We start from the raw sequence: 14,587 nt of genomic DNA, 5'->3' as shown, positions 1-14,587 counted from the left end.
CAATCCCTGCCTGTTGCATATCGATCAATAGTGAAGGCAGGCGTGTTTGTGCCCATATATTTTATGTGAGCTCATTCCATCCGCCTCTAAAGGTTGTGTTTCCAAAAGACAGTATTGTTCACTGGGATGCTCCATCCATTTTGCTGGAGGAGATGTATAGTCCGCGCTAACAGTTGTAACTAATGTGTAACCTTCTTTGTCTGCACGATGGACTGGAGGATCTGATAGGATTTATCTAGAGATGCAGGGAAACTTTTCGCTTCCTTTGCCTCGCTTTTTCTTAGGGCAGCTGCCCTTTGACCTGGATTTGAATGCTATGGGTCAGGGTTAGCCCCACAAGCACTTATGCACAAGTGGGCAAATGTCTCCAAACGCTTTAAGCTGTGGTTTTGGCTGAATTTAATAGGATGAGCTCATTACTTTTTTTTTTTTTTTTTTTTTTTTTTTAACAAGCGTCACTTTCTTCTTTAAACCAGGTACAAGAGAAATTTGAAGGCAGTGTACTTCGTCCACCCAACATTTCGCTCAAAGGTGAAGTATACTGTACCAAAGGCCAAGAATGCAGACTTCTGAAATAAAATAGGGCATAAAATTATAGTATAAGGGGAGAAGTCATGAGAGAGAGAGACTTCAAAACACTAGGCCATATCTGCTAGATAAGTGTTTTCCAAGAGCTAGTACACATTTGTGTACTATTATTTCTGGCTTATGTGGCTGCTACACTAGCCTTTCCCTTCCTACCTTAATGATGAGCCTCTGTGCTGGGCCCCTGTGTACCACTACTGCTCACTTCCCATTTTACTATGTGTGCTCTGACCTGCAGTGACGCTTCATCTCTCAGGTTGCTATTAAGTCACGTTGCATTGATGGTTAGTGCACATGAATGAACAATGGCACAGAGCCTCATGATTAAGGTACTGAATGGATGCAGACATTAGCTGTTACAGCAGAGGTCCTAGTCTGATAAACTGGAATAGTTGTCTTGAGAGGCTGAGAATGAAGCTGATCAGTGTCACAGGTGGTTGGGGTACATGTCTGTGTGGTGTCCTCTAACAAAATTTAAAGCTTTGAGACCACATTTAGCTCAAAGAAAAGAGGCATTAGTCCTTTCTCCTGCTCTCTGGCGTGAAATATGACATTCAGCTATGTGAACCCAGAAACTTGAATCTTTTTCTCTTTGTGGTTCACCACATGGGCATTTTTTACTCCCAAGGACAGTTATGGTACAAAAGCAGTGTCAGTGCAAGATTCACACACATGCACCTCATCACCAGTGTGCCTCAAACCTGATCTGATGTGGGTATTCAAGAGGCAGAGGGGGAAAACTTGATTTCCATGGCCATTATTTGGCCTCCACTGAGATTGCCTGCCTGCCTGCCTGCCTCCCCTCTTGTTGGCCTTAGGTCAGCTCAGGAACACACAGCACAGCTGATAGAGACCTAATCATTAATTTCACATAGGCCACCAAATAGCCTTCATATTTGCTGTGGTAACTGCTTGCCTGGGTCACATTCAAACCCATTAACCTGTAGATGAGTCTCCCACTGCCTGTGTCCTGGTCTTTTCCAAAAAACTGAGTAGCAGTGATGAGCTAGCAATGGGCTCAGTCAGGATCCTGGTTTGTAATATAAAATAATAAGGTGGAAAAGGGAAGAAGAATTTCTTTTGGGGAGGCCTAAGCAAGGCTTCAACTTTTTATTTCCTGTGGATTTTTCTAACCTCTTCAAAAGGACATGTTGCTGCTTTGCTCTATGGTCTCTAGAGGCAACCAGAAGGTGGTGCTGCTTCTCTTCCTTTTTCTCAGCTGTGGATCAAAACAGTAATCAGGGTATTCTGCTTGGAAGGCGCTAAAGTGGCAGCAGTGGCCCTAACTAACATCTTACATGCTTGCACTTTCGAATTAGATGTCAGACTACGGGCCTGACCTGCCATCTTCATTAGAGAGCCTTTGTCATTTTATGTAAAATAGGAGTAAGAGTAGGCGTGTGGTCCCCAAGGTCCAGGCCAGATTCCATCGGAAATGTGTTTTATTCTGCTTGGGTGCATCCCTGCAACTTCAATAAGTTGAAACATGGTAGAGGAATGTACGTGATTTTACTGAGGTTATGAGTTGGGCAAACAACTCTGGTGGTTCCTTGATTTCATTTTATTAATACCACCACCATTTATATAGTTCTTTACACTTGTCAAATATTGTACTAGAATGAACTTATTAATTCCATGCCAGTGTAGCCATCAGCCCTTCTCTTCCCTCATCCATTTGGGTAGTTGTCCATCCCAAAGAGCAGCTTTTTGTAAAAGCCTCCATTCTGTACCACAAATTGCATGGATAGTCAGCCTTCTGACCATCGCTTAGTTAACATTCTGAAACCTCTGAGGTTTTGTTGTGTTGTGTTTTTTTTCCTTACTTGGGGATGAACACAAAGCATATTGGGCTAATGGCGATGCCTGCTGACCAGAAGGTTGAGGTAGGTGGTTAATTCCATAGTTTGTGCTAATTAATGGTTTAGTTTGTGAACACTGAATAGGTTGTCATTTCCTGCAACAGTAAGACAGCACTCAGATATCCTCCTGATAAGAACAGTATGAACGATTAGATTTAGGGTTTACAGCAGACCTGGTCAGTGTGTGGCCTATGAGTGCCCTGTCTTTAATATGAAGATGTGCTCAGAGCAGACTGTGTCCCAGTATGCATTGTCCCATCTTGATCCCATCAGCATTCCAGTCAGATTAATTTGCAGCATTGCATGTTTGGAACTGTAGTCCTTGTGTCCCTGACATCTATGTTAAAAATAAAACTGGCTGACTCATCTGGTCATTTTATGATAGGTGGGGCTGATAGTGCTGCCTCCTCTTAAGGTTGCCTGATACTTCCCTTTTAAAAAACCCTGTTTTCAGTTGCTTATAACTTTGCCAAAATTAAATCATTTGGGATGAAATTTTCCATGCCCCGTATCTGCCTCATGATTTGTTGTGTTTTTTGTTTGGTTGGTTTTGGGTTGTTGTTGGGTTTTTTTTGTTTTGTTTGTTGAAAATTTCACCCAAAATGGTTCAACTGTTTGATAATGAGGTTTGAAAAATCCATTGTTTTGCCCATATTTAAAACTTCTAGTTACCTTTTCTTTTAAAAGTTCTGAAAACTTTATGCTTTGGAGCAGGGATTGAAATTGAGCAGGGAGGTGTCCTTTGTGTCAGGGATGTGCCTTTGCTGTCCCTGTGAAAATTTGGCCACATAGGCCTTTGGAAAAGTACAGTTCACATGCTCAGTAGAGACTTGTTAGATTTTTAGCAGATAAATTCCCTAAAGTGTCTGTCCACACTGGGCATGCTCCCTGCAGTTGTAGCTCTGGGCTACAGCAGGCCATTCTTATTCCAGGCATCTGAACAGAGTGCCACGATTCTGTGTCCTGTGCTTTAATGCAGGGGGAACCAGAGCTAGACTGGTGGGAGTAGATAGGGACAAGAAGCCTAAGTGCAGGGAGGTGGAGACTGGGACTGGCAGCCTGGAAGAGAAGCAGAAGAGGAGAAGCAGTGACTGACTGGGCAAGGAGACAGACTGGACCTGAGAACTAGTGAGGCAGAGGAAGGAGGTGAGTGCAAAGGGAAGACAGATCTGATGATGATCCGTGGTACAGAGGGAAAACTGGGATTGGCTGGGCAAAGAGACAAGGCCAAGGAATTGGGGGTGCGGGAGAGGGATGCTGAGATTGGATGAGGAGTCTGGGCATGGTGGATTGGGGCTGGGAGCCACAGTGGGTGGTGGGTTGAGTGGAGGCCAGAGTTGTGGGGATAAAATGGATGAGGTGCTTTTTGGGTGGGGGAGCTGGGAATGATGGGGCAAAGGAAACAGAGGACAAGTTGAGGGGTTGGCGACACTGGGACTGAAATGTAGAGTCCAGAGGGGTGAAACTAAGACTTGCTGGGGCAAGGAGACTGGAACTGATATGAATAGCCTGAGGTGAAGAAAACAGGACTGGGATGAAGAACCAGGGGGTGGTAAAGAGACAGGACTGAGATAAATTGGAGGGAATAGGGCAAAAGGGGTCACGCTTCATGTAAACAGGCAAAAGGGTCTGTGACCATGCAGGGTTCTCAACCTTTTTCTTTCTGAGGCCCCAGCCAACATGGTATAAAAATTTCCTGGCCCAGCTGTGCCACAACAACTGGTCGGTGTTAGCGGGTAGCAAGCAGGGCAGTTGTCTGGGGCCCCATGCCACAAAGGGCACCGCAAAGCTAAGTTGCTCAGGATTTGGCTTTAGACCTGGGTGGTGGGGCTCGGGGCCCTGGGCTGCAGCCCCACACAGTGGGGCTTTGCCTTTCTGCCCTGGGTACTAGCGAATCTAACGCTAGCCATGCTTGGCAGACCCCCTGAAACCTGCTCGTGTCCTCCCAGGGGGCCACAGACCCCTGGTTGAGAACCACTGTATTAGAGCACACTTCCTGCCCAAGCCTGTAGTGGAATGCAAGATCTCTGAATCTCACTATTACTCTGTCATCTGTGAACTCTCCGGGCAAAGTGTCTCATTCCCCTTCTAGTGCTCGTCCTACTATTGCTATGAGTTGTTCTGTTAGATCAAGTGGCAGAACTCTGAGCAGTGCATGTAAAGGGTGCAACCTGCTGATGAACCATGTCATTGTCAGTATGGTTCCACAAGATGGAATTCAATTTTTTCATATTGCTTTTTTAAAAAACTAGAAAATTGCAGGTTTCAGAGTAGCAGCCATGTTAGTCTGTATCTGCAAAAAGAACAGAGTACTTATGGCACCTTAGAGACTAACAAATTTATCACAGCATAAGCTTTCGTGGGCTACAGTCCACTTCATCGGATGCGTAGAATGGAACATATAGTAAAAAGATAGAGAGAGAGATACATCCACACACAGAGAGAGAGAAGGTGGAAGTTGCCATACAAACTGTAAGAGGCTAATTAATTACAATGCGCTGTTATCAGCAAGAGAAAAACTTTTGTAGTGATAATCAAGATGGCCCATTTACATGCACACAAAAAACTATTAAAAGACTATTATTAAGATTGCTAATTCAAGTACTTAAAAGTTAGGAAATCCCAGAATTAAGATTGCGTGTGCAACCTTAATTCAGCCTCCTGTGCATATGCATTATGATGCCATCTTTAATTACATGATCACATACTATTTTTTCACACAGGACCCCTGCCTCAATCACTGCACAGGATGGACCTGCTGTAGGGATGAATCAGGGTTGTGTAGTAAAGAAGACTGTTTGTTTGTAGAACTTCTGCCGTGAGGTAGTAGCACCAGGACGGGTGGGTGTAGACCCGCCCCCTCAGCTAAGGGGGTGGAACCATTTAGTCCAGGCTACTAGTGATTTATGAGGACAACGAGAAAGAAAAACCGGATTGGGAAAGAAGTCAAAAATCCAGGGGGGACACCGAACAGAGAGTCCTAGACAGCACCCACTGCTCCTCAAAGGCATGTAAGGAGTCAGTGGACACTGCCCAGAGAAACTCTGCTCAGAGGCATGATCGGATAAAGGAACAGAAATAGACCCCACTGCCGCAGAGCGCTCCCTCCCGTTCAGCTTCCTTCTCCTGGATAGATGGCTGGCCATCTTGGCCAGCACCAGGAGAAGATTGACAAGGCGGTCTCATGACTTTGTAGCACAGTGTGATAAACTGTTGTCAAGGAAGTGAATGTTGTGGTGGCCTGTAGTCCTCTTTCCCTTTCAGACCTATCAGAATTCACGTGTAGAACAAAAAAAAAATCTAGAGGTTTCAAGTGGAAATAGCCATGCACAGATCTTGCTTGTGAAGTAAATAAAAAGCCTGCCCAAGTCTTTAGGTTTCTTGTCAGAGACTGCAGCAGTGTTCTGAAATAGCTACAAGCAGGAAGAACATATTGGGGATTAGCATGCAAAGAAAAATGCCAAGTGTCCTCCCTTGCTTCAAATTCCAGAATGCAGTTCTGCTACTTTAGCGGCCTTTCAGCCAGAGGAAATATAGGGAAGTAAAATGGAATTAAACAAAGATGGAATTTGACCAAGCTAGTATTCTAAGGCAGGGTTTCTCAACAATTGGATCACAAACCCCGAAGGGAGGGGGCACAAAAGACAATCCAGGGCCCTAAGGCAGCGAAATTTTTGTTACAATCTAAAACAAAGAAAATCTCACTCCCTTACCTATAAAGATCAAATTATTCTCAGTCAACCTCTCAAATCAGACACACAGTAATAATAATTGTGAAGTGCTTTGAGATCTGCAGGTGAAAAGTGCCATATAAAGAGTTAGTTGATATTATTATATAGACTTATTGTTACATTTACTAGAGAATACCAATGACAAGACAATAGTGACAATTTTTGCTTTGGTCACCAGCCAGACATCGTAGAGAAACATTGCTGCAAGGAAAAAATGTTGTGGGATCTTTAATGTTAATCAGAGCCTCAGTTTTGCAGGACATGCAAAAGACAATACCTCCAGCAGCACTGTCCCCACCCACAACATCGTGCAGAGGTTTTCAGTCTGTACTGACTTGGAGGGAAAATGCCCCCCCCATTGAATTACCAGCCCAACACCACTTCTTACATGAGTAAAGTTGAGCAGAGGTAAGGAGAACAGGGAGAAAACAATGGAGAAGAGCCAGGGCTGAATTTTCTGGAGGCTTCAGATCTGGTGTCCAAGAATTCTGGAGATTCTGTTCTCATTGATATATGTTAAAGGAATGCTAATCATTTTATTGTCAATAGCTTTACCAATTTTCCCTTTACCTTCTCTTATGCTGGACGTCCAAGAAACCCCAGCCTTCAGGCCCTTCATCCTGGCAACCTGCCGTGCACCTGAAGATATCTGGATAAAGTTCCCTCTGGAGCCTGTAAATGCCATTGCTCCAAGCAGAAGGTGTCATTAGAATGACACTGCTCTTTCACTGGCCTTAATAATATCTTCTGGGCTTCTTGTCTTTGACTTAAATGTTTTTTGGGGGGTGGTTTCTTCAGACTGTAATCTGTTTTCATGTCTCTCCATTGTCTTCTGCCTAATCTCCTTATCCTTCCCCAACTTTACCCCTGCAAGGAGAGCATTTGTTTACAAGAGAGAGCTCATGGGGCCTGCTGCTGGCTATTGAAGGAGAATGTATCTCCTTATGGAGTGTGAGATGAGAAGTAGCCAGTAGGAGATTGCTTGACTCACATGGTCTTTGCAGTCTCTGAGCCAGGAGAGTCCCATAAGATCTAAATTGCTTAGATGCCTTCTGAAGTGCATGTTTCTCTCTGCTTTGCTTTTCAATGTTCCTGGGGTAGAACACTATTTCTCAAGCTCAAGAACAGGAGCTCTTTGCTTGTAAGCTTTCCCCCATCCCATCCCTCAGTGCCCTCCTCTTACACATCTCTGCATTGTATTTCAGTTCTTAAATCTGTAATGTAAATAATCAATGTTATTGCTGTACTGAATTCTGGCATACTTGATGGCTGCCATCTGTTGTATTTCTGTACACTATTTCTAGGCCTGCTGGGCTCTAGAGGTTTTTATCATGAGTCTTGGCGGACCAGAGCTGTGCTTGTTTTGTAGGGGCCATGAACATAGTTTATTCTGCCAACCAACATTCTTTGTTTCATTTGAGAAGAGAAACTGTTTTAAATTATGTGCATTGTAAGGCTAGTGGCTTTTTATAGAACATGTTGCTCTAAACTAAGTTTGCAGATGTGAGAGCACAGCAGTGATCCCCAAAACAGAGGGTAATTAAAGCAGTGTGTGATTGGCTAATGCTGAGTAATCCATTGTACGCAAAAAGGCAGCTAGACTAATCCTGTTTTCTTTATTCCTGCTCCGATGTGAGCATTCAATGGTCTGCTCAAGAGTCTGGTGCTGCGGGAAGGTGACTGCACTGGAGAGAGAGAAGTCCTCTATTTATCCCCCCAAAATACTATATTCTTGGATATTATTTTATTGCTACCATTGCATTCAGTGTAATCAATTATGCTTCTGCATATTGACTGTCTGAACTTAACTTCATTGTTTCGATGCTCCATCCTCTCCTGTTGTCAGGGAGTGAAAATTACCATGGTGCAAGATTTGAAATCTGCTATGTTCAGACCAGTGACAAAAACACTTGGTTAGAGTGAGGGATCAAGTGCCAGTTTTCGGGTCAGAGGTCTCTCACCATCAGAACTAATAGCAAATCTGAATGTCAGTGGGAAAACTGGTCACCTCCGCTTTCTAGTAGTGTATACGCTCTGATTCTAGCCTTGGTACATCATAAAATATCAGTCTTAAAACACAGCTCATTCCAATTGCTTCTCCCTCCCACTACATGCATGCACACACTCAACCTCCCAATCTGGTTGTACTTTTTAAGAATGAGGACACTGTACTTTTCAAGGACGCTATTTGCTTCCCTCAGCTCAAATGTTGAGCTTCAACTAAAGATGATCTGTTTGGGACGGACATTTACATACGAAATATCTTTTTATTTTTAATCCACCATTCTGTCAGATTTTTTCCATTCCGTAAATTGCAGCAGCACTACACGAACTCACTCGTGCCACACCTCTGTGTTTCTGTTGACATGCTTGATGCCAGTGCAGGAAACTAAAAGGAAACTCTGCTATAGTTCAAGAAACAAAATGTGAAAGGAAAACCATTTTCAGGCTTCTCTCTCTACTCCCCCTCTTCTCCAACACAACTGAAAACAATCCAGGGCCTGCTGTTCGTTTGTTTGCGTTAGCAACTTCCAACTCTCATTAGAAGTTGCTCTCTTCTCTCAATGCAAAGCTTTCAATTGCTGCCAAATTTCAGTTCTGTTCAATGTGCCTTCACATGATTTCCCCTGCTAGATCGAACAAACTGCATTTGCCACATTGGTGATCCTGACTTATATATTCTAAAGGTAGTTACTACGTGGCTTTTGTAGTCCAAAGGGAATTATGCTTTGTATTCAGTACATAGCTGAACAAATGGAATGGCTGAGATATTGCAAGGTGAGGGACGAAATGGCCCCTGGACTACAAGTTTGAGACAGGGTAAAAAAATTCCCCAGAACAAATTACTGTATTCAGTAGTGTACATACACACAGATCTGTCTCCTCCAGTCAGCAGGGCCTGGACTTACTCTGTGTTGGGAGAATGGGATGTGCTGTGGTGTCTGAATGGGAAGATTGGTTGAAATTTACAGTTTTACATTGTGCTCTAAAAGTGTGGTTTGAAATCATCCTCTTCTCCTCCCAGAAATAATTTCAATACATGTAGAGCAGTTGCCCACACTAATAGGCCTTAACAAACAACACCTGGCTGGTAATTCCCTATCTGATTTACATGTGGGAAGACAAAGCTGAGTTACCTGCTCTACATTGTGTCCTGTTATAAAAAGATCTGAAGGAGACTCAAGGTTAGGACCTAAAATTAAGACTAGGGTTTTGGGCAACAGTTGTAAGTCAGTTCTGTTGCCATTTGAGCAGATGTAGTGTATAGGAGAGAGGAAAACAAATACCCAGAACAGAGAGGACGTGTCTATCAGTATCTATCTATTGGGACAACTGAAGGTCACTTTTTTTTCTAAATTGCCCTAGAAAAAATGGTGCTAACAGGCATTAAAACCAAGGCAAGGAAAGAGATTGATCTGACTAATCTGGAAGTGAGGAAACTAATTGTAATGTGCAGAGTTTTGGAAATAGCAGAATGGGAAGGAGTAAATAGACACCAATGCCATGCAGCAATATGGGGGTGTAGAATTAAGAAAAATGTCAGTCTGGAGTTTGAAAGCACTACTCTGTAGTGCAAGTAACAGCTTGCTAGACTAGCAATTGAAGTGGACTATGCTTTATTGTTGTGTGCTCGCACTTACAATGCTGAAGCTTGATTGGTTTATACGAGTACAAAATAATATGTTGAACTTGAAGACTCAGAAATGGCATCAGTTTAATTCTTTTCTTTTCTATGTTTAGGTCTCAACATGGTTTTTCACAACCTTTACCGTCTCAGGGCTAAAGGACAAAATCCACTATGTGGAAAACCTTCAGCAATTGTTCACAGCCATACCCCCAGAACAGATTGACTTCCCCCCTTTTGTCCTTGAATACGATGCCAGGGTAAGTGACTTCAGGTGATAAGCATCTGTTTATGCTCCCAAGCACAGTTGTTGAATGTCTTACAGCTTTGTGAAGCAGACTTGAACAAGTCATCTTCACCCCTCTTAAAAGGAAGTCTAGATGGATTGCTGGGGAGACTAACAGCTCTTTTTAGACTTCATAGAAACAGTCAGTTGTCCCATATTAGTCTTTTCTACATCAATCTCTGAGGAGAGGGTTTGGCCCAGAAGCAGCCCTTTATTCCAGTAGAGGCTTCTCTTATGTTTTTTGTGTGTAAATTAGGGACACCACTCTTTGCCTAGCCGAGGACCACACCAAGTTTGTATTAAATGAAGACGATTGTAACCAACCTAATCAGTAACCAAATGGAGATGCAGCATGCAGTACTCCACATTGATCTGAGCAGCCTGGATTGCAGACCTGTAGTCCTCATGGGCCCACACCTCCATAATGAAGATTAGGGTCACTATGGTCTGCTTTTCTTGGGGAAGAGCACTCTCTTTGATGAAGCAGATTGTGTCCATTAACTTGGATGCAGAGGTATGGCTGGTCTGCCTCTTCTTGAATCCTAGGTGCCCTACAGGTGCGGATCTTAGAAGTATTCACGTCTCTTATTCTCTCTGCTTGCTTCTCTCCCTCACCTTGCTTATCTCCTGACAGTCTCCCTAAGCTTTCAGTTTTCCATAGCTTATCGAGTAGCTGTATGGTGCTATTAACAGTTTCCTGTAATATTCTGAGAAGTTAACTAACCTAAAACCTGACGCACAGAGGATTGTTGCTGTCTGCCATCCCGCTGCTTTGTGTTGTCTTGTATTGTTTCATGGCCTTCAAATTTTGTTTCCTCTTCCCAGCCCCAAATTAACACACACATTAGGGAAAGGGAGTGGAGAGGAGGAACTGCTCTTGGCTGTCTTAGTCCTTTCTTCCTCCTGGACTTCTCCCCAAAGTGCAGGACAAATGTGACTCAGTGTCATTTTGACCCACCTTTGCCCTCACTTTAAATACAGAGGAACAGACACTGCATGTGTCTGTAGGCAGTGTGCCATCTTGAGGGGTTTACTGACCACATTACATGCTGGCATTTGCAGTCTTGATAGGCCACGGCTTTGGATTTAGGCTAAAGCAGCTGTGATCTATGTTCAAATCAGGACCAAGCAATTTTCAGGCTCCCAGCAAGTTGCCATTGCATTTCTCAGGTAGGTGAAGTTTGGATGGTACTGTACTAGGATATGAGGGGGTGGTCAAGAATGTTTATTTAATTATGCCTCCTTTTCATCCCTCAGTTGCATGCACTTGAGAGTTGGGAGACACATTTAGTTAACTTCTCATTTCTTTATCACAGGAAAATGGGCCTTACTATTCTTACCCCTCATCCCCTGACCTGTGATCTATGGCTCTGCAATACTGCTGGTTTCCCATGGATCCTATGACCTGATGCCTGCTGATCCCATGTGCATTTGTCCATGTACAGAATTCAGAGAAAGGGTTTTGCCCCCAGCTCTCTGGTATTTTTTTACTGATGAGATATTTTCAAGCACACAAGCAATCTGAGAACTTTATGCCACTGTGAATTGTACTACTATTTCAGATCTATTTATCCAAAGGAAAAGTTGATTCACTTGGTGAATTTTATTTTCTTCTTTTGGAAGGTATTGAGTTTTATGCTTGAATTGACTTTTTTGCTCTCCCAGAAGACCATCAGAGATACTTTAATCATGTTTTTACTTAATATTGCCTGGTTCCAGCTCCATTTATAATACTCTGTTTTACAAATGATATACAGTACCAGCCTGACACTGTTGCTCATCTTATGGTCTGTGCTTCAGTTCCAATTATTTTCCCCTTCTATTAGTGCTGATTGTTCTAGTGATGACCCTGCAACAGTAGCTGGAATCAGGAATATCACAACCACGGAGTGAGCAAAGCACTACGCCAAGTGAACTCTGTGGCAGTGTTTAGTACCATAAATGCTATAATCCCTGTCTGTTTTCCCTGGAAGATGTGATAAGTTGAGATGTTGTTGCTCTCCCATTAAGAATAAAATTGAAAAATGTGTCTGAATCTCTCCTGTAATTCTAGGTATTTGTGGTCTCATATCTTTCAAACAGACAGATGCATAAATGTTGTAAATGAATGCCATCTGCTTGACATTGCAGCCAGCATCCTAATTACTCTTGTATGTATTAAAAGATTCAGTGATGTAGCTTCTATTTTCTTGAAAATAATCAGGCTCTGGGAAAAGACTCACACTTTGAGAGGGAGTGTAAACAGAGACACTATCAACTAGCTCTGACAGCTCTGTCAAGTAAAGCTTTAAACGTTGACTTCCCAGGGGTGTAAGATTGGAGGTCCAGCGTAGCCCACATAATCCATGAAACATTTTCAAAAGTGGGGGGAGGATGCGATCTCATTAAATACATTTGAGATAACACCTTCCAAATCGCTGTACACCATGACAGAGTCCCTGCTGGACATAGTTTGTGCACAAAAATTTGTTTCGGGAGGCGGTGTGGTTCTCTATTGCCTTTTAAGTACCTTCCTTGCACCAGTGAATAGAGGAAAGAAACCTAATTGTAACTGTTCCCAGGCCAAAACCATTTTGTATATTAAAAAGCGATTCTTCTTCCTGTCTTTTTGGACCCTCTCTCCTTTCAAGAAAACACAGGTATTGTGGTGGGCTTTGATCATCTGGTGAAGTGTATGAGGTGGTTAGCTATTTATACTGCGTTCTAAAATTCCCCTGCACAGTGAGTACATGCGAAACTGTCACTACTGAGCTAATGCAAGAGGTAGACTGCAGTCACCCTCGTTAGAGAGGGTAGATGAAGTGGATAGGGCTGTGGTAATTATCAATTTTGACATGTTTCTTTTGGACCCTTTAGTCTCTGTGGCTGTACATCACGATTGCCTTACAATCTTCAGTTTGTCACTCCTACAAATTAGGATCACAGCCTTTAAGTTCCTCCAGTGGTACATTCTACTTGTGCCTCAGAGATGGACTTCTAGAGTGGGGGGGGAGGGGGGAGATCTTAGGCTGCTGTTCCCTCCCTTCCATGAAAATTCACCACCAGACATACACCAAGCATGGAAAGTTTTAGTCTGTGCGATGGATATTTTACATATGTAGCGCATGTGAAAAATGGGGTTTTTATAGAGGAACCTACTTGGGAACATGAATGCCTTGCTTGGAATCAGAATGACCTCTGTAACAATATATAGCACTTAGATGGTGCTTTCCAAACATTAAAGCCTGGTTCCACAAAGGGACTTAACCATTGCAATGCTGAACAGTGTGGCACCTAGCTTTTAGGTTCCTAAAAAATGACAAGAACAACACTACAATCCATAAAGTCTGAGTTACGTGCCTAGGCTCTAGTACAATGAGTGGGAAGAGATAGGCAGCTTACAATGTGATCTACAGAAGCCAGCATGCTAGGCAGAGTGCTCCATAAACTAACTAATGGGAGATGCTGACAACAGGGCTGTGTGCTAAGCCCCATTCCCCTCTTGGAAATTGGCACCTAAGTCCAGGCTCCAGGGAGGCACCTGTCTCTACTTAGCAATCCATGAACGGAACCTGCTGCCTGCAGTCAGGCAGCTTGGGCACCTAATTCATTTCTTGTGGGAATGAATTAGGTGCCTGCCTTGCTCCACACAAATCAGCCAGAGGAGGAGATGGAAGTAACGGTGGTGGTGCCCCCCCTTTATGACGTCTAGTCCAATGGTGGTTATTGAATTATTTATCCACAGTGGAGCAGTCACTAGGAGAGACTGAGGGAGCCCTACATCAGACTATCCCATAGCTCAGTGGTTAGAGCATGCACCTGAGAGGGAGGATTTGAACAGGGATCTCCTGTATTCTCCTCTAGCAGAGGGGGGAGTTGAACCTGGGTCTCCCATATCCCATGTGAAGCTTCTAACCGCTGAGCTAAAAGTTACAAAATGGGCTTCTGCTAATGCCACCACCACATTTTGAATGGGACCTAATCCAGCGGGCAGCCTTTGCGTATGCCTACCCCATCAGGTCCCACCTGCGCCTCAGGTGGCTGATCTCCTCTCTTCCCCTGGTTTGTGAATTGTTCCGGGGCTTAGGCAGGAAACAGGTGCCCAACACCTATCTTTTTCGCTCTCCTTTGCAGCATGGGTCACTTGCAGGTTTAAACTAGTGTAAATAGTGAATTCTCTGTAACTTGAAGTCTTTAAATCATAATTTGAGGGCTTCAGTAACTCAGCCAGAGGCTCCGGGTCTATTGCAGGAGTGGTGGGTGAGGCTCTGTGGCCTCAGTGTGGCAATCAGAGTAGATGATCATGATGGTCCCTTCTGGCCTTAGAATCTATGAATCTGAGACACCTAGTGAGGCAGCAGTGCACACCCCCAAAGGCAGAAACTTAGGGTACGTCTTCACTACCCACCGGCCGGGCAGCGATCAATCCAGTGGGGATCGATTTATCGTGTCTAGTCTAGACATGATAAATCAACCCCTGAGTGCTCTCCAATCGACTCCTGTACTCCAGCACCACGAGAGG

The 14,587-nt window shown here is 43.7% G+C and overlaps 1 protein-coding gene across 6 annotated transcripts in view; it reads left to right on the top strand.

Moving 5' to 3' along the window:
• The window catches only part of GDAP2 (ganglioside induced differentiation associated protein 2), a 44,792-nt gene extending 32,101 nt beyond the window's left edge, over window positions 1–12,691 (top strand). For 5 of the 6 annotated variants that reach the window (XM_073310237.1, XM_073310258.1, XM_073310231.1 and 2 more), the window contains 3 exons: window positions 477–531; window positions 9,917–10,060; window positions 11,403–12,691. In XM_073310237.1, coding sequence (XP_073166338.1) covers window positions 477–531; window positions 9,917–10,060; window positions 11,403–11,447 — 244 coding nt within the window. In that variant the 3' untranslated portion in view covers window positions 11,448–12,691. Of the gene's footprint in view, window positions 1–476; window positions 532–1,730; window positions 2,469–9,916; window positions 10,061–11,402 lie in introns of those variants that run through there. The other variant, XR_012154739.1, reaches the window with a different exon arrangement.
• The last annotated feature ends 1,896 nt before the right edge of the window (window positions 12,692–14,587 follow it).

This window comes from Lepidochelys kempii, chromosome 1, assembly GCF_965140265.1.
Source record: "Lepidochelys kempii isolate rLepKem1 chromosome 1, rLepKem1.hap2, whole genome shotgun sequence".
NCBI lineage: Eukaryota > Metazoa > Chordata > Testudines > Cheloniidae > Lepidochelys > Lepidochelys kempii.
The sequence above is the reverse complement of the archived record's forward strand: the minus strand, read 5'-3'. Positions and strand labels throughout refer to the sequence as shown.